The 20802-nt window shown below is 40.3% G+C and overlaps 1 protein-coding gene across 1 annotated transcript; it reads left to right on the top strand.

Moving 5' to 3' along the window:
- The first annotated feature begins 1993 nt into the window (after positions 1-1993).
- LOC311252602 (serine/threonine-protein kinase 38-like) lies at positions 1994-17138 on the top strand. Its single transcript, XM_084345896.1, has 14 exons — positions 1994-2360; positions 7823-7962; positions 8553-8604; positions 8715-8837; positions 8953-9036; positions 9143-9266; positions 9776-9930; positions 10027-10129; positions 10243-10304; positions 10578-10695; positions 10778-10901; positions 10990-11085; positions 12261-12352; positions 12614-17138. The coding sequence occupies exons 2-14, from the start codon at positions 7829-7831 to the stop codon at positions 12736-12738; spliced, it is 1392 nt and encodes a 463-aa protein (XP_084202022.1). The 5' UTR covers positions 1994-2360; positions 7823-7828; the 3' UTR covers positions 12739-17138.
- Positions 17139-20802: the final 3664 nt, after the last annotated feature.

Below are 20802 nucleotides of genomic sequence, written 5' to 3'. Positions count from 1 at the left end.
GCTGGTGTTTCATTCTCTTTGTAAACTGGTAATCAGTGACTGGAGGTTTATTTTGCTGTTTTCAGTCATTTGAGACAGGAGCATCAGCTCAACACCTGAAATAGCACATGCTGGCGTTGCTTGGTTAGATCCCCCATAACATGTCAAAAATGTTTTTAGGAACAAAACTGTGATTTGAGTATATTTCCTGACGTTTGAGAGGATTTCATAAGTAAGATAAAAATAGCATGGGGGTGATGACAGTCTGCTGAGGGGTAAAATAGGGAAGAGAGCTGCTGATGACTTAAGAATGTACTTATATGGGAAGTTGGGACTATTCAAAGATTCAGTGTGAGAAATCAGAAGATTCCAGGAGGCAGAGGAGAACAGAAACACATCTGAAACAAAGCCATGGGTTTATTTTGTTCCTTTTTGTGAATCCCTAATACTTAAACTGCATAAACCACCCAAATGAATGTGTTTGTGTGACATCAAAAGCTTGCATAAAGAGAAGAGAAAGACCTTTTTGTATGTAATCGGCCTGAGATGACCTTGGTGGTCACACAGTGATTTACAGAATAGGATAATTTAATAATATCCCGCCAATTAAGTATTTATTTTATGATTTTTTTTATCCGATAAAATTGCTCGCTGCGTACTGCCTCCTCTGATTAGCTGAAAGAATCTTCCTTGTTTACATTTGAGAATCAAACAAAACTCCAGTTACAACATTTACACAGCAGTGGTCATGTGGTGCAGTCTTGATTTCATTAAAAATGTGACTCAGTCTGTTTCAGACTTCACTTTGTGAAGCATAGGCTGCGGGCCAGAGTGTTTACAGCCCAAATCTAAATTTAGGTGCTGTGTCACAGCTCAGTGGGCCCCATTGATGTGAGAAATATAAAAACAGCCTTGTCTGCTGGACACCACACCCAGACGTGTTAGCAGGGTACACCCACCTCTGTGTATGTTGACATCATGGTTCTAACAGTAAAAGCTCTCAGCCCGTCCAAATAAGGAGATTTATGCCGGAGAATCTTCACTGACCAGCCGGAGCTGCTCTCTCTGTGTTTTGATCAACAAAAGTTAGTTGTTGGTGTTATCACTTTTACTACCTGCGTTTTTCAGTAGTCATTGGGCTGATTACAGCATACACCTGTTCTTTGTCCTATAGACCTTTGTTATATGGAAACAAGCGAACAAGGAAATTAAAAATTCCAGATAGGGTGAATACATGTTTAAGTGACTTGCTGGGATGGTGAGAGGAAAAGTCAATTTCCTCTGGAATCTCAACATTGTTATGTTGAAATGGGAAAACATAATCTGCAGTGTCTATTTTAACCAATGGCCACATTAGACTTATTTTTGGCCAGACAAGCTGCAGTCCTTGGCACGCTAATATGATTTTATTTTTATCTCATTATTCTTTGTGGTGTTTTATCTCCTATTTTGTCAATAGGAAAAAGTAGCCCCTGATTACAGTTTTGCTGTTTTATTTGTATAGTAGTGATATTTCAATATAAATCGTTCATATGCATTCTTGGTCAACTATAGCAATTAAAAACCTGCAATTTGTAGTTTTGATCACAATGTGACCTTTTCTTGACCTTACACCTTGTAGTTTATATGGAATTTTACTATTTATGTGAGCATTAACTATTTACTTTACAGTGTTGCTTGTGTAATATAATTCAAAAAAAAAATCACAACAGTATTTTATTTTAGTAAGGGTTTTATCTAAACATAACCACTAAAATTATGCAACAAAGCTTACAAATACTGTAGCTACAGTATATTCTCTCATAGCTACAAATGCTTGCTAGCCAGATGAACCTGCGTCCTGGAACACAATCCTTGTGGGAGGGTTCAGATCTTCTCATTGGCTGGTGCACACGTCATTCTCATGCACATCCCACATATGATTGGCTAGTGGAAACCACAGGCTCTATTCCTCATCGGTGACTGGTTCTTGCTCACGTCACTCAAGTGCTACGCCGTTTGCGTGGCTGGAGCGTCTGATGAGACCGACGGTCCCAGGAAGCATCGCTGCTTATTTCATATTTTATGGCAATAAAGACGGAGGGAGCGCGGAATTTTGAGGTCAAGGGGTAAAAATGAAGACCGCAAAATATTTTCAGATTATTTCAGGTTAGCTCGCTGCCACCGTTGGAGGACTTTTGTTATGATTTCGCATTGATATCGGCGATGTTTACTGTGCAGCCTGATAAGTTCCTCTAAAGGGTGGCCAATAACTGGAGCCTCTAGCCTTCAACTGCCTTAATATTAGGCAGGGAGATACGAAAAAACACACATTATATTTATTTCTTCTGGGTTGTGTGGTGGCGGCAAGCCAATAATTGACTCTGGAGCAGGAAACGGAGGTAGGTGAAAAATATTTCCCTCACTGCTCTTTATTTTTATGCTGTCGGGTTTTTATTTGTGGCTGTCATGGAACCTGCCAGACAGAGACGCTAAGGGAATAACGTTATAGCGGACACATAGCTAGCTAACGCGACACAGCATCAAACCGACCCGATACTCCTATTTGCTGACCTAATATTATTAAAACTTAATTGTATCCCAATAAATTAATATTATCAACCGTCATGTGCCAGGCAGCCGTGACAGCACGGTATCAGATAGTAGAGGTTTGACAGGCTGACAGAAAAAGTTTCAATTTAACGTTATGTGAGTTGTGAAACATTAGCAAGACATGTCACTGATGTGTATGTAGCTTGTTTAATGCTGCGTTCAGGTGCACACCATCACTGCAGGTGAATGTCTGTAATACATAACACTGGATTGAAAGCATATGTAAAGCACTTGCTTTGATATTAGCCATAAAATAAGTTATTTATTTTGTCTACTTTCAATGTGAAATACATGCAACTGCAGATATATTTTTAAAAAACATTTAAAATAATGTCTTTTTTTGGCATTTCTTTCAATTTTAAAGCATGTTCTGAAGTATGTATTAATACTGAAAAAACAAACACTGACTCTGGTGAATAAGGATATATATAATGAACATGTTGGCATATGGCATATAAGATGATAACACATAATGTTAGGGATAGTATTAAATACTTGAAACACACCATATCTTTATCTGAGTGACTTTTCCAATGAAAAATTGTCATTTATCTCATACGCTTTGTGTGTGTGTGTGTGTGTGTGTGTGTGTGTAAGAGAGAGAGAGCGCGCTCACATTTGTGTGTGCCCCATTCCTCTCTCAGGCGTCATGACTGAGCCCTTTCATTCAGGACGGCAAGGGTTTCCTGTCCAGTCACTTACTGTACTTAAAGGGTGGAGTGTGTCTCTGTGCGTTTGAGTGTGTGTCTGTGTGTGTTTGAGTGTGTCTGTGTGTGTTTGAGTGTGTGTGTGTGTGTGTGTGTGTGTGTGTGTGTGTATGTGTCCCTCCATACATACACATTAACTCAGTAGTTTTACACCAAACTGAGGAATCCAACATCTGGGAGAAAAGTCACATTCTGAATCCACTGCTTGGTTTACACGTTGAAATAAAAAACAAAAATTCTTTAAATACTTCTGACTAAATTCCTTTCACCTCTGAGATTTCAAAAGCTGTACAATAAAACCAAAAATATCTACATGGATATGTAACACTACATGTATGTAGGAAATGGCTGTCATTTGACAGCTTCAGTGAGATAAGGCGTCTGAGTTTAGAAACAGATTTTTATTAGTTGTGACCAAATATTTGACTTTATTTGTAGATAACAGGTCGGCCAGATTTTTGCCCCTGTTTTTGGCTGCAGGCTTTAGTCTCCAAACCGTGAGCTTGCTTTTATAAAGCCTTCCTTGTAAGTGCCTGAGTGATGTAGCCCTGTTTGTTTAGCCAGGGGGTGGATCTGGTTAACTTCAAGCCAAACAGAATCCCTCCAGACTTCAGCTAAAAGCCCGGCTGGCTCAGCTGTGAGCTAACAGTCTGACACTTTAATGATGCTTCATTTTCCACCTTGGTGAGGAAACGAGAACCCATCCAGGCCCATGGCTCAAGTCTGCTCATTATTTCCAATGCTCAAGTTCAGCTGCTCACAACAAACTGTATCCGGGGAATTAAAGAAAGAGAAAAAAAAGTAATAATATTGTTGTGATATTATAAGGATTGATTAAATAGCTTAACAAAACTATGATTTTGTCTAAATTGCCATTTTGAAAGATTTGCACAGATCACTAAAAACATTCTGTGATTAAACATTATTAAAGAGGCAATAATCAATAGTTTAACATTATGAATGACTACATGTATATGAAAGAAATGCTACTAGTGACAAAACCACAGGGAGTTACCAGCTGACTATGTGGCTCCAAACAGCTCTGCACTGTTTTGGTTTCGTGGGCCACAACTTTAGTGTTTTGGTTCGCTCTCTCTGCTTTTATGATATTGTTTTTGGCAACAACAGGCATTTACTTTCAGTGAAAATGCTCGCTCAAATTCCACTTAAAAGCTACATAATGGCAAACGGGCAAAGTTAGCAGCTAGCCAGTGAACACAGTTGAGCATTTAGGAGCTAAAGAGGCAGATATTCCATTTAGGAGTTGGTGGAGACCAAAAGCAGAGCTACAAGGAGAGGGAACATTGGACATAAATGCATTGCTAAATAAATGGCAAGCGTTTTCAATATTTGCTTTAGGCAAAAATTAAATTAAAATACAAATGTAGCATCAAAATAATTATTGAAGTTACGGACGCCAGTGCCTGGATAATTTCCCATCTATCTCCATTCAGTCCACATCCGAACATCATTCAGTCTGTAAAGAGTTTTAAAGAGAGACTGAAGTTTAAAGATGTATTAAAGTAAGCACCCAAACAGTGTCTCTGGCCTTCGTGCTGCTCTCCATTGTTCCCTGTTTTCCAGTGCGTTCGTGATGTCGAACTTAACGCACCAGAAAAAACTTGTTCACCTATTTTAAGTGGGTTTATCCACGCTTTAAAATCCTACGTATTTTTTTAATTTTGGTGCAAAATTGTGCAAGAAAAATAAGCCCCTTTCAGAATTGTCAGGAGTGCCTATTTGCCTAATTTTTTTGTGTTGTCTGTGTTGCCCAGCCGTAGTATTCTAGAGTGACGTAAAGGGAAGTGTGAGAAAATAGCCTAATTAAGCGATGTGTTGACGTGTTGTGGGGCTCACAATATGTAAGCTGGCCTTGTAGATTCACAGAGCTGATGCACATCTTCTCAGAAATGTTAATCACATAGGGAATATGTGGGCTATGTGAGACAGAGGTGCTGTGATTAGTCTGCTTGTGCTTTGTGTTTGTTCAAAATTGTAATTTGATTTGTGATCATCAAGTTGAGCTTCCTAGAAGTGTTGTGCTCAGGTAACCCTGTAAGGACCTCAGTAACTCAACACCCTTATTTGCCCGTGTCCCTGCTCTCCACCCAATAGAAACCTCCCAAACCAAGCAGTTTTCAGCAGTGATTCAGTGATTCTCAGAAGTCAGGAAGTGTGTTGTTGTTGTGGGGCGGGACGGAAAGGGACCGGTGACCAGACGAAACATGGCTCCTATCTCTGGTCTGCAGGGCTGTTTAATCTCCGTGTGAGCTAATCACGTCAATCCAAAACCTTCTGATGAAGTCCTGCAGAAATGTTTTGATGATGTACACATCCATCCTCTTCCTCCTTCTCTCTATTATACAATACAGTATGTTCAAAATCTGCTCATGATAATTATATTCTATTATTTCAAGAAGAAGAGGATTAAACTTCTCCTTTTAGTGCTTACTTACTTTTTCCTTGTTTTCAAGTTTCTTTGTTTTTCAAACAACCTCCATCCCACTAGTGTGTTTTTTCTCTTCTGTGCTTTTGATTACACCCACACAAGGGCTACACACCAAATCCAAGAGGTCAATATGTGTCCTTGTAGAGAAAATAGCTTCAAATTGCCTGGGAGGGAACAATGATTTCATAAAAGAGCGCAGGGATTAAAACAAAAGTGTTGCTATGTGATGTGTTGTGCTTGCAAATGAATGATGGACCTCCTCAGGTCACAAGCACATTTCCAGGATTGTTATCATTCAGTTTGGAATATGTCTTCGTCACTTCGATATTATCCGAGATGGTATGAAAATGCAAAGGAATGCCTACAGAGAAAGATCAGTGGCGATTTCACTGATGAGTGCCTGGAATGAAACCCTGCATACCATGAGGCATCCAGCACATGATTCCCTGTCCCTGTTATAGGGTCGTGAGAATATTTTTGTACCAGGGATCTGATTTAGGTACCTCCTGAGGTCAAGGGATCTGTTCCAGAGCTGCACTCATTGAAATGCAAAAATGGATAGCACTTGTTTACCTCGCTCATTGAAGGGAAAAATAAAGCAGAGTTAATGATGCTTTGAATGTGAAAGTTTAAAAGACTTCATTATCCATTATAACACGTAACTCAGGGCAGAAAGACAGATGGTGCAGGGGTAAACTTATCAGCCACCACATTCATTCCATAGCTTACTGTGTTGGTGGGTTCTTGTCATTATTGTGATGCTGATTCCTCCTGCAGCAGCCATTGTTACCATAATTGAAGATTACAGGATAAAGGACCGGACTATAAAGTGGTTCAGCAATGTTTATCAGCGGATCCACCTGAAGTGCTAGTGTTAGAAAGTTGGTAATAGCTAACATTTGAGCAACCTTTTTATATCTCCTCACTGATTTTTACTCCTCCACACATTTGTTAATTTATTATTTAACAGTTCATACAGTAAAGAAGGAGAAAGGAGAAGGCTCTCTTAACTAGCTGGCTTGCTAAAATAGTATAGCAGTAGCACAAGAGTCATAAAGTCGGTGAACGGACTCAGTCATGTCATTTATAGTACACAGAAATATTTAGCTGAAGTTTGCTAACATTAGTCACCGTACGATAGTGGTCATACCAGACCAAGTAAGGCTTCAGCAGCAAAACTTGGGGTTGATCGATATGGCTTTTTCAAGGTCAATACCGATTATTAGAAATCAAGGAGACTGATAACCAATATTTGGAAACGATATATACATTTGCAGTAAAAATTTAAATCTTAGTGTCAAAATTAAGAGCAACTTGTGATGGAATTAAGTACAGTTGACTCAAGTACTGTTCTGAAGTACAATTTTGAGGTACTTTACTTTATACTCTCTCCACTAAAATTGGGACTGGGCTGTGGGCTGTAATCTACAAAAATATTTTCACATACTAGCTCTAAGACAGGGCACTGTGAATTTGGCAAACATCACAAACATGACTGTGCTGCACACACCTCTCTCACAGTGGACACTAAAGTTGACAGCACCTCCTCAATTCATGACTGCTCGCTGTATTTGCAGATGTTAGCTTCAGGTAGTAGGAGTTGTGAAGCAGATTTTATACACAATGTGCGTCTTGTCCAGCTCATGCTTCCCGGCAAGTTCATAAAATCTGAAATGTGGCCAGCTGTCCAAATGTTTGCCCACAATTTAATGCAAGAGAGCAACGTTGCCGTGTAACTTCACAACTCTATCGTCCAGCTGACATTAGTAGGCTTTAATTTTGTGAAAGCTGCAAACTCCCGATTATATTATATTCTGTCGCTGCATCAGTGCAGAATCACTGCAGTGCATCTTAGAGTTGAGGCATTTTCGAACCTTTATTTATTTGTAAGAGGGAGAAGATTTTATTTCGTCTTCCAAAAGTTACACAAGTTCACTTTAGGTCCTCCTAGTGAATCTCCTCACTGGCAGGATAAAATAGTACTGTAGAAGTAGAGAATATTGTTGGTAAAATTCATCAATAGTCAATTAAGATACCACAGTAGAATCAGTGACTGGACTGATGTGCACATTTGTTTTCTTATGATCTCTCACAGGATAGTATGGCCATGACGGGAGGGACTGCAGCTACCCTTCCCATGAGCAACCACACCCGAGAGAGGGTGACTGTGGCCAAGCTGACACTGGAAAACTTCTACAGCACTCTGCTCACCCAGCACGAGGAGCGTGAGATGAGGTGAAACTGCGCGGTGGTTTTATCACCCACATTACCAGCTAACATGACACCACCTTCGTTTGTCTTTATCAGTGATATTCCAGGCCCTGTTGTATGTGTCTATTTAGCAACAGCTACAATTAACACATTTTACTTTACATTTTCCTTCCTGGAGATTGTAATTTTGAATAGTTACCTCATGCAGTACAAGTCTCTCTTCACCTTCACCGCAGAGCAGCCAGTTCCCCTCTGCATGTAAATGCAGCTGCTGTTTAAAGCATCAGCTGACACTCCATCCGCTGCTGCAAAAAGAAACGAGGCAGAGGTGTTTCATCTCAGGTGTGAGCACAACAAAGGCTGTGTCATAAACAGCCTCTTGTGTTCTCACATTACCAACTTAGAGCTTATCTCTACTCCAGGTAACATGGTAAAAGACAGCTGACTCACTGTTTACACCTCTGCGTACAATGACCGGAGATTCATTTATAAGACCTGCATCATTGTAGGACATTCAGTCCCTCCTTGTGTGTTTCCACTCCACTCTGATTTGTATGCCTTTTGAAAGTTTTATTATATGTTGTTGTTGTTTTTTTTGTTTTTTTTATTAATAGGCAGAAGAAGCTGGAGAAGGCCATGGATGATGAGGGTTTACCAGATGAGGAGGTGCTGAACTCTTTGTCTTCTCCTTGCAGAAGAAGGCATTGTTTTCTATTTCATCTCTCTCTTGGACTTCTTCAGATGACTCAATGTTTATGTCTACCCATGTTTTGCAGAAAGTAATGCGCCGCTCGCAGCACGCCCGTAAGGAAACTGAGTTTTTGCGACTGAAGAGGACGCGGCTTGGCTTGGATGACTTTGAGTCTCTTAAAGTTATTGGACGAGGCGCTTTCGGAGAGGTACAGTATAAGAAGAAGCGTACAAGATTGAGCCATTCTAAAGTTTAATAGAAAATACGACAGCTAGTTGTTGTTTATTGACATTCCTTCTAAATGTAACTGCTGTCTCCTTCAGGTGCGTTTGGTGCAGAAAAAAGACACAGGACACATTTACGCCATGAAGATTTTGAGAAAGGCCGACATGCTGGAGAAAGAACAGGTAAAGTATTTTATCAGCACCACAGTTCTCCAGGCTAACTGTTAAAGCTGCTGCATCCATGCGTTTGTACTGTAAGTGTCTTAGGTTGTCTACCGTCTCCCTGCAGGTTGCTCATATCCGGGCAGAGAGGGATATTCTGGTGGAGGCAGACGGCGCCTGGGTGGTCAAGATGTTTTACAGCTTCCAGGACAAGAGGAACCTCTACCTCATTATGGAGTTCCTGCCTGGAGGTTTGCACTCATAACTTAAGATTGAGGCTGTTTACACATGATATTAACATCCCTCTTGTGTGATCTACTCACAAGTGGACAGCTCTCAAGTCTGTCACTTCACACCAGGGAGTCTGGGGACTTTCTCTATAGGCAACAAATGAAGTAGCCTATATTGGTTACTGTTAACACTATTTTTTCAAATTTGACGTTATCGTCCACAAATGTTTTCTTCTTTCATACATTTATTGTAAATAGTGAAATCAGTTGGGACAGTGTTCAAACAGCTGCTAAATGTTGGCAGGTAAGACACACTTTGGACACTGAAGCAGGCAGGCTGGTACAGTGATGCCGTGTATAAATCGAGAAAGACAACTTCATGTTTTGCTTTTGATGCTGAATTTAAAAGAAGGCACGAATAATTTAGAATTACTAAAACTTTATTGAACTGGATACAGGATGAATCTGTGACATAAACCAGTACAAAAATGTTGTGTATCATCAGTTCTAACTTCTGACTTTGTTGCCAGGCGACATGATGACCCTGCTGATGAAGAAGGACACTCTGTCCGAAGAGGCCACGCAGTTCTACATCGCAGAGACGGTCCTGGCCATCGACTCCATCCACCAGCTGGGCTTCATCCACAGAGACATCAAACCAGACAACTTGCTGCTGGACTCCAGGGTGAGACAGATGCACAGAAATATCCCGCCTGTCTCTAAATCCCACAGTGTGGCGTGTGAGTGCGTGGTGGCTTATCAAATGTGTATGTGCTCACAGGGACATGTGAAACTGTCAGATTTTGGCCTGTGTACGGGACTGAAGAAGGCTCATCGCACTGAATTTTATAGGAACCTGACGCACAATCCGCCCAGTGATTTCTGTGAGTTCAAAAACACATTTACAGAAAGACACTGTTTTGATCTTTTGCAAAAACACATACTGTCACTATTTACAGAAAGTACATCACTTGCTTTTCTTTCCTGCATCTTGCAGCTTTTCAAAATATGAACTCCAAGAGGAAAGCAGAAACCTGGAAGAAGAACCGGAGGCAGCTGGTGAGGCTTGGCATTTTACTGAACGTGCATAAGAATCCAGAGAGTAAGAAGGAAAGAGTGTTGATACTGACTGCAACATGTGGGGAAAAGAAAAGAAAAAGTAGCTTCCTTGTTTCTGTAAAGATTAACACAGCAGCCTCTAAATCCTATAATAACTTCATGTGAATTATTAACATGAATGGAGTGTGTTGGCCGCGTCGGTTGTATTGGTTGAGTTGTTTTTAATATACTCTTATCTATAACTCTCACTTTCTATCTCTCTGTGTGACTCAGGCTTATTCTACTGTGGGAACGCCAGACTACATAGCCCCCGAAGTCTTCATGCAGACGGGATACAACAAGCTGTGTGACTGGTGGTCTCTGGGTGTCATCATGTATGAAATGCTCATCGGTAAGACCCACAAAAAAAAAAAAATAAAGTAAACCTGCAACTATCACTCGGCTGTGACAAAATACTTGTTGGCTGTGTTCAGGTTATCCACCATTCTGCTCTGAGACGCCGCAGGAGACATACAGGAAGGTGATGAACTGGAAGGAAACTCTTGTCTTCCCACCTGAAGTCCCCATTTCAGAGAGGGCCAAAGACTTAATATTAAAGTATGTGAAGATGCATTTTTATTTCAGATTTCTCTTTTCATAACCTGCACGGACAGCTGTGTTATCAGTCTGCTGTTGTATATTTCAGGTATTGCACCGATGCTGAGAACAGGGTCGGAGCTGTGAGTGTGGAGGAGATCAAGAGTCATCAGTTTTTTGAATCAGTGGACTGGGAGCACATCAGGTACATGAAGCATAAAGCCCCATGCAGACAGACACCATGCTACAGAAATGTGATGGCAATTTAACACGTTGGTCTCATGTCTGATTAGCGCCCGAGTCACTTATACATAGAAGTCAATATGACAGTCTAAATAGGTCAATAACAACCAGTGATGTTACTCAAGTGCTGTCGGATTAATGTCAAAGCTACAGCAGCACACGGTAAAATATACATAGAGAGAATTAAGCCTGATGAAGATCACTGTAATTCATTTCTTAAGTATCATCGCCTACGCTCAGAGAATCTAAAATCCATTTAATAAACCATTAAACATTGTGAATGTGCTGATTTTACATGGGAGATTTAGCTTATGTCATACCGCTATGACTGCCAAATGCAGTGTGCCAAAAATATGTCTTACTGCTCACGTTTTGCAGGACCCAAGCCAGCATGCTCGTCTGGCTTTACTGACCCACAATCCTCTGTGCGGTGGAGGATGCGTTACATTGACTGAGCTAACGAGAGCACAGACAGATGACAGCTCATTGAAGCTTCAAAATCATTTTACTTTCCTTTTTGTATTTACTTCAAATTTCATGATAAGCCCTAAGGGGCTGAACACACTGCCAGCTGGAGTAGCCAAGCAAGCCTGCAGATACACGTCATCTACAGATTTGTAGTCTTGGTTTTATTATCAGCAACACGTGCGTGGCTCTCTGCAAAAATAGACCTGAACACAACTTGTAGTCATATCGACATCATACCAGCGTTTTACTACAGTTTCAGTGTCTGTATCTGTAGAATATGTCACAGGTATGAAGAAAATACACAAATCTTCCTTTCTTTCCTTCCCTCCCTCCCTTCCCTTTTTTCTCCCTCCCGCTGCTCACTCTTTCAAAGGGGGTAAACGAGAATCCCCTCATTGTATTTATTGATAATTATGAAAGAAAAACTCCTTGTAAAAAGATGCATCAGCAATGCTGTGTGAGCCGCAGCATTTCAGCAATGCAGCCGTCTCACACTAAACACGCAGGATGTGTGTTCCACCCACAAGCCCGACTGAAACTCAATATTTGGGGCCGTTGCTGTTGGCAATATAAGGAAGATATATCAAATATATTGTGCTCATGTTGAGGATTTGGTACTTTCTTGCTTCCTCCTCAACCGTCCATGACCCTTCTCTGTTGCCTCCACAGGGAGCGGCCAGCAGCTATCTCCATTGAAATCAAGAGTATCGACGACACCTCAAACTTTGACGACTTCCCTGAATCAGACATCCTTCAGCCAGGTATGTTCATGAATTATTCTGCTTGCCACACTGCAGGAAAAAAAGCACTGTGTGTCAGATTCAGACAGAGAGTGACAACATATGAGACATGATCAGTAATTAGATTCTCAGCAACAGGGAACTTGTTGTCAAAAGCTCCTTGCTGGTCTCTATTAATATAATCATAGCTTTAAAGGTGATTCTTATTTATATAGTATGAACTGTAGCACCCTCAAGTGGCAATTAGAGTAACACCTCATTTTGTTCTGTGTCTATTAACAGCCAGTGCAACGGAGCCGGACTTCAAATCGAAGGACTGGGTGTTCCTCAACTACACGTACAAACGCTTTGAGGGTCTGACTCAACGAGGCACCATCCCCACATACATGAAGGCAGGGAAGGCCTGACACGCTGCACTGTGGCGACAAAACAGACATTTACGGACACAGGGTCGGGCCGTGGAGCCCCGCTGGTGCTGAAGGCTGCGCTGTCGGCCTCTCAGTCTAAATTTAACCCTCATCACAAGTTATTTAGGTCTGCTCAGCCGCCGCAAGAACCGCCAAGAGCTCGGAAATTAAGGAGCGTTACCGCATTACCTCGGTTGTTTATATCGTATACACGTGCCGTCTTTAGCCATAGCTCTCAGGCCAGCGCACTAACTAGGACACTAAATCAGCATATCTGCATGTTCAGACGGCACATTGCTTCTGGAGAGGATTTTTTTTACTGCCTAAAGGCAACCGTGCGATTGAGGTGGGAAAACAAATCACTGCTTCGACATCTCCACAGCGATAGTTTCTACACTGGTGGCTAAATTAGCTCTGAATAGAATTTTTAATGCTGAAGAAAGCTCTAGAGACCTGTAGTCAGACTCTGAAAGAATAGTGAGTAAGGACGGGTAGCCCTCGCTTGTTCTCACCCCCCTCTGTTATACTCTGTTCATGGATTTTAAAGGAAGGTTCCAGCATGATTTCAAGGGTTTTAGCTCACTTTCTGGTTTATATTGAAGCTTCTGCCAGCTTTGCCTTCTTTAGAAAGAAGGCAAAGCTGGCAGAAGCATCTTGTTTTGGTTTATCTGTTGGCTAACAGAAAGTGGAGCCTGCTGCAACCTCAACCGCTGCTATTCTTTAAGTCAGAAGAGAAAACCACTGGAGATCGTGGTGGTCCAAGTTCTTTGTGGCAAAATGCAAGTTAACAAAATGCTAGTGGGTGCCACTTGAAACTCAGTTAGCATCAGCATTTTCTGAGGCAATGGAAGGAATGTTTATGTGACTGTATTGTAATGCCTAGACTAGGCCTGTTGACACATTTTCAACCATGCTAGCTGTATAGGTCTAGGGATCGCCATGCTAGTCCTCCACTTTGGTCCAGCATGAAATACCATATATATTATAGTTTGGTCAACACTTTGGTCAATGACCAAATAACCTTGAAAACTCATGACTTTCTCATCAGCCTCAGAGGTGTTTTATGTTTATTGATAATTAGCAAATGTTAGCTTGCAGACATGCCAAATAAGAGAGCGGGGGTGGTAAACGTCAAACCTGGTTAACATAAACATGCTGTCTGTGGTTGTTAGTATGCTGATGTAAGCATTTAGCTCAAAGCACTTCTGTGTAACTACAGCCTCATGGAGCTGCTAGCATGACTGTAAAAAATGTAACAATACATTTATATAATTATAATATTCTCGTCTGTAGCTCTGCCACAATCCCCTCCGATATGACAGCCAGGTCATAAGCACATAACGTTAACGTGATATGACACGTTTTGTAGAACTGTACTGCCAACATTTTGATTCAGGTGACTGGTCTGGAATTCTCCCAGTTTTTATCGTAATGGTAGTTTTTGCCTCTTATTCCCAGTGTTGGAGAATGAACTGAACATGTCTAGTTGTTTTCAGATCTAAAACAAAAGGGCAGAAACTCGAATCACGCTGGAACCCTCCTCGAACTCTCATGTTTGTGACTCACAGTGCGACTTTGTGTCAGTGCTGTGGGGCAACTCTTCCTGTGGCACCGCCCAAGTGCTGCTGCTGTTCTCACAGAGGAACAACTTGTTGCCAGGAAACATCTGAATGCAGTTTACCCTGTGCTTGACATCCGTTACTGTGGAGTGTTGCCCATTCACTTATGCCAAACAAAGCGCTGTGAGTGTGTCACTTCCCTTAAGAGCCTGTTGTTTTGTTCAGATCAGTGTGACAGTAATTGATATTTCCCCTGAATTTAATCCTAAGGAGCCCGAAAAGTCAATAGGTTCATTCTTAGATGGACAAAAAAATTGCAAAGTGCCTTTAAAAAAAGCTGATAAACACTTCGCTTGATATTTTAGCAATGTTATCGGAGATTAAACAGAAGGTGATAATTACTAGTAGAAATAATAATAAAGCTGTTTGTAGGAGAAAAGAAGCTAAATGTGAAAAGGAAAAAGGTTAACTTGTGGGGAAGTAACAACTCTGTATGTCTGCAGAGTGATAAAACAGAGGGATGAAACAAAGGCAGTATAAATTGTGAGATCATAAAACAAGGGGCTCATAAAAACTCAAGTCAAACACAATGAACAAAGTGTCTTTGTCAAGTGAAAATGAAAATACGTGGGAAACTAAATGAGAATAGATTAGCATGGTGGATATCTTAGACACACGCATGCTTTTTGTTTTAGAGGGTCTTCACTGTCTGTTAATTTTGAGTTAAGTATCCATTGGATGTATTTAATGTTTTTTTTTTTGCAAGTAACCCTTAAAAAGCTAAAGCCAGGCCTGTCCTTCTCAACAAAACAACCCGTTTAACCATCACGCCTGCTCAGAGTCATGACTAGACACAGTGCTACAAGTAGTTACCAAAGAACTCAACACATATTCAGATGTAGCCGTCGCTTAACTGCACTTAACTCAAAACTACCTTTCCAAGAGAGCTTAACTTGGTTATGGAATAATTTGCCATTTCTATTCCTACACTTGTCAACAAATGAATCTGCGGCAGAGACGCATGTTTCTCAGTTAGGACATCTGTTATGTGTCAAAATGGCAGAAAGAGCTATAAATGTACATACAGGGACAGGAAGTATACTGAGGACTTGGACATATTTGGAAGTTGAGCTGTAGCCATCACAGGGATCCCATGTTAAACTGTGAGTGGTGCTATTCCTCAGGGATTGACAGAGGAAGTGGTCTTGCAGATTGATAAATTACAGTGATGTATTATAATACACCCGCACCTCTTGTTATATTTTATCTCTTTAACTGTAATTCAGTAAAGAGTACTGAAAGAGTAAAGCTCTGGGACTCAAGAGACAAATTTGTAAGAGAATGGTAAGAATTAATGCAGCAGAGACGAAGATATCGTGAATTTTAGTCCCTAAGTATAGCTTAAGATCCAGAAACAGTGAATCCTACACTTCCCATAATGCAACATGATTGCAGCTTTAATTCGACCCTCCCTGTCTACTAAATGCCTATGTCTTTCAAACTCTCCCATTGTAAATAATGCAGGCCTTCTGTAGCTATCTATTATCGCTAAACCCAAGCCGAGATAACCCTAATGACATCACTATGACATCATCAGGGTAATTTCTCCCGACTTTAAAGCGCTCCCTCCAGAGCCACAGAAGAGATCACTCAACTATTTTCACAGGCTGAGTAAACTGAGCTTGATGTGAAAAATCACTGAGTGCCCCTTTAATGCATCACATCAGATATACAACTCTGATTGGCCAGTATTTCCCCCCTGAATAAAAATGTTACAGTATGACTGTAACCCAAATACAAATGGCATCAAAGCTAAAACCAGGATATAGGACAGATGCATGATGGGGGATTGTGTTGATGGCTGCAGATTCCCGGTTTAGTCTAACCCCTGGAACACTCTGACACAACCTGGAAGATGCCAAACTGCTGTAATCAGAGCATCCTGTTTCACAGCCCAACCGTTTTCAATAGTTTCACGACAAACAGGTGTGCGAGTGTGTGTGACCATGTGAGTGCGACTGTTCACGAAGTAGCTACTCAGTGCTTTTTGTTGTGAGGTGATGTGTGACTTTGTTCAATGTCAAATCTCATGTTCTGTGTTGTAATAGAGGAAATATCACCCTTTTTGTTTTCTAGAGTAGATGCACAGGACATGATAAAAGGAGGGTAAATACTGTATTTTGGATCCATACAATTCTATATATGTACGAGATGACTTGAAATCCTTTACTGTGCCACTTTATCTAAAAAGGAGCTAAATTATTTAGATGCCGTTTCTCCATGAGAGTGAGAAGAGTTCAGGAAATGTTTCACTTTTATCACAAGTTAAGCTTGACAATTCATTTCTAATGGGCCAAACCAGCTTATTGACTCAACCCTGTGATTAGTTTCACATAATATTTCATGACTGATGTTTAGAGATGTAACCTCCCTGACTCGGAGAGCAGGGCAAGATGTATTTATTCTTCTAAAGGAGCAAATGACAAAGATAAAGGCAGTCCATTCACATCTAATTAAAATCTAATTTTACACCTAAACAGTCGACTTCTCTGCTTCAGAAACCTAAAGGCCCTGTGACTGAGCAAATAATATGTAATTCCCCCCCCTTGTTAAAGCAAGAATTCACTTGTAAAAGGTTTAAACTCCCCACCGCCCCTCTCCACAGGCCAGGACTATGTTGTGAGGTATTTCTGTGTAACGCTGTGTACATATCGTTGTAGACACTCGAAGGAAACTGTCCGTGGATTGAAGGAAGAGATGCTCATTAATATATTCATTCACGTTGATGAGTTTTTATGTTGATAAAATGCTTAAAATAATAAAATTAAACACTTAAAAGTCTTTTGGCATTGTTTTTTTTTTGTTGAGCAGTTGGATGGGTCCTAAATTAAGACCACATATCCCATTACCACATGGAGGGAGAAGGCCTGAAGAAAAAGCTTAAAGGATACTGACTGAATTTTCAAAAATGAAAAATCAGTCATATATATACCACACTGATGGAAGAGAATGCTGCAATGCTGTTTTGGGCTGAGTGGATAATGACTACATTTTCATTTTTGGGTAAACTCTTCCTTTATGGGTAATTCAATAATCTTGTAGAGCATATCAGTATTATTATAAATGTTTTTTGTTTTTTGTTAGCATGGCATGATGATAGCATTCTGAATTAGAGAGCACAACGTTTGACATTAAAAAGCAGTAACTTTGAATGTGACATGTTGTGGAAGGGATTGATCTTTATCTTGATCGTATCATCGTCATCAGGAATTATACTGATGGAGCGAATACAACTGTAATTCACTGTCCTCTGAGATGGTTTAATCAGCCGTAAGAGTTATGTAATAGTGACTCTAGTTTTTTTTTTCTTAACACATGCATTAGTCATTATTTTGACACCATTACCCAAGTGAGGTGTACAGTACCTAAACATATTTCCTAATTACTTCAGAACAAAAGGAATAAGAAATGTGAGTGCCTATTACAGTAAATTGTAGTGTAGTTTACTGCAGTTTCTAATGATTATACTTACAGCTAATTGTAATATCTCAGGCTTGTGGTAGATGAAATACAGTTACACATGATCATTTTACCTTGTATGAATGTAGGATCTACTGGAATTAATACAATTTACAGTAATACAGTATTATTCAATAAATAAAAGTTTTCAAAAGTCTGTCATTGCAAATACTTGATAAATTGCAGTTTTATCACTTTTTTTATAATCTTGAGGAAATGACCATTGCAGGCTGATTTGATGGTAGTTAGTGACCATTTAATCTTAAAATAAAGCATAAAACAGCGATTTCATGGCAAACATGTTCAATGGTGTGATGATAATCTGATAAGATTAGTGTGATGTATCACTGAATTTGATACAGATGCTTTCATTTCTACTGTTTCCTATCTCCACACTATGGACCTTTGCATTGAATGGGAAAAAATGACAACAAATATAGCCTATAGGAATAAAAAAATGACTAATAAATTGCACGTAAAACTGACATGAGTGTCAAAACTGAGAACATGTTCACTGACTGGTTACAGTATATTTTTTATAAGCAACAGCAGTTCATCCTCCCTTTAAAATGTGGCACAGCTCGTTGCTGTGATTCACCGAGGCCACTAGAGGGAGCTCTTGGATCATATTTGTGTATTTTCAGCTGAGCAGGTTTTTGTGAATGGGTCACAGATAAACAACTGTTGTCATGTGAAAACCTTTATTTTCCTCCCTCCTTGACAGTTGGTGGATAATTCATAACAAATGTTTCTCTGTGGAAGACACGGGACTGTCTGATTCATTGTCATGCAGCTTTAAAACCTGAAAGAATCTGGTTATGAAAACACTGCTGTTTTTCTGTATTCCTAGAACTCAACCTAAGATGTCATCTGACAGGAATAACAACAAATACCTTTGACAATTTTTACACTTTTATGAGTTTGGTGTTAAACATAATCTGTTTGTGTTTTAGAAACATTCATAGGATGCTGATTGGTCTAATTTGTTGCTTAAAATGCTTCTAGAGGCACTGCAGTGAAAGAAATGCTTCCACGCTTTAGCAAAATGTGTGTGTTTAATTGGCCAATAATCTAATTTTTAAATAATAATAATATATAACAATAATCAATTTTTTAAATAATAATAATAATAATAATAATAATAATAATACATTAACCAAATTATTGGCTATAGCATATTAATGATGTGACGTAGCTCGACGTTTTTCCTCTGTAGGACCGGTTGAACTTCCAGGACATGATGACACATGTACTAACTGTGTGTGACAATATGTGAATATTTGTTTTAAAGCTCGGCTGTTAAGAATTATTTTTTATCAGTTTTATTCAAACTTCAGATGTATGTATCTTATTTTACATGCATCGAGGCATCTTCGTGTAGCTGAATATGTTTCCTGCACGCGCTCACGTGTAGGTTACGGTTACAAACATGGTTACGTGCATGAACGGTCAAGAAATCAACTTTCCCCCCCTCCCTCCTCCAGTAAAAGTCTAGCTGTGTTAACCGGGTTTTTTTTAATCCCTTACCTCGATTAAGGAAACCGGGTTTCTGCTTTCCATTAAGAAATCAGGTTACTGCAGAAAGCCGACAACAACCAGGTTACTACGCGCACGTGAACGCACCTGAGGCACAGGTGACAGTGCCATGTCATGACCCTGTTATCACCAGAAACACATCGATAATCATTCCTCTATTACATTTTTATTGACAGGATAGGTACGTACATGCGTCATTTGAAAGTTTACAATAGAGGAAGATGAGGCACAACCTACGTTTACTTTCCAGCTCTTAAAACTGATTTTTCTGGTTCTTAATGCACAATTTGGCACCCAGTATCACCACTGTGTGCCAGAATAAACACGTGGAGTCACGTGAATACCTGGAGTTGAATTTGCACTCAAGTTATGAGTCAATGTACCACAATACAGACCTTCTAAGTTTAATTTGCAGAAAATTAACCTAGGATGGCAAAACCCCTCGTCAGCAGTTTCCAGGTGGTGTCAAACTGACCTAAATTAGAAGAGACTGGGTCTCACACTCCCTCTTTGGCTTATATAAAGTTATATAAAGTTGTTTTTCCTCACGCCCTCACGTTTTTCTTTTAAACATCAGTGATGAAATTAGGGCGTCTGCAATATTCGCTGGCACTGTAGCTGCAATCCAAGCCTCAATCAGCAGCCCGGTGTCCTTGACAGAGAAAAGGGGGAGACATTCTTGTGACATGACTTCAGGCAGAAACAAGTGTTTCCTTCAGGGGAGCCAGGGGGAGGAGCTGACTGGTGGAGGACGGTCACCAAACAGGCAAACATACACACCTGGAGCAGAAAAACGGACCTGCATTGTTGACTCACTGCCCCCCTTTAACCAAACAGATCTGTGCCAGTCTTCCCATGTTGTGTTAAACGTGAAAATCATGTAAAGGGGCGACGTTTAATATGTGTTTTTTCACGCCACAGAAGTGAACACAAAGGAAATAAAATAATGTATTTTAATCTGAAATAATACGTATTGAATGCACGCGAGATAGAAAAAAACAACTTGTGTGGCATTCAATAGAAGCCAGCAAAATAACGGACTTTGGGCTACCGTGAAAAAAAATCCCCAATATTGCTCTGACATACAGCCCATTTATGTTCGTTTTCAGTATATGACATCATATTACCGTGGCCATTATCTTAAATGTCAAAAATAAAACCACTAAAAGCCTGCTTCAAAGTTACTATCTTTGTTTTTCGGGGTTCCTGTACACTTCCAACATTTCCGGGTTGCTGAAGTGCACGGGGACACTACTTTCTCCGCAGACTGCCTTTAAATGGGTTAACGAGCCAACCGTCGCCACGTGACCAGCGCGTTATATAATATATGGGTCAACACGTTTCTCGCTGGCACGTGCAGCCTTCCTTCTTACGTAAAGTCTCGTGCAAAGGTCTCAAATTACACTATGTAGGTGAGGGCCGGAGATCGTCAACATCGGAGACGATGTAT

Source organism: Pagrus pagrus (genome assembly GCF_965226575.1).
Source record: "Pagrus pagrus genome assembly, chromosome: 23".
Classification (NCBI taxonomy): Eukaryota; Metazoa; Chordata; class Actinopteri; order Spariformes; family Sparidae; genus Pagrus; species Pagrus pagrus.
The sequence above is the reverse complement of the archived record's forward strand: the minus strand, read 5'-3'. Positions and strand labels throughout refer to the sequence as shown.

What these genes read in the sequence shown, in the direction of transcription:
- LOC311252602 (XM_084345896.1), top strand. Translation starts at nt 7,829, where the DNA reads ATGGCCATGACGGGAGGGACTGCAGCTACCCTTCCCATGAGCAACCAC. An exon ending in AGGGTTTACCAGATGAGGAG is followed by an intron (nt 8,605 to 8,714) that starts GTGCTGAACTCT and finishes CATGTTTTGCAG; the next exon opens with AAAGTAATGCGCCGCTCGCA. An exon ending in TATGGAGTTCCTGCCTGGAG is followed by an intron (nt 9,267 to 9,775) that starts GTTTGCACTCAT and finishes CTTTGTTGCCAG; the next exon opens with GCGACATGATGACCCTGCTG.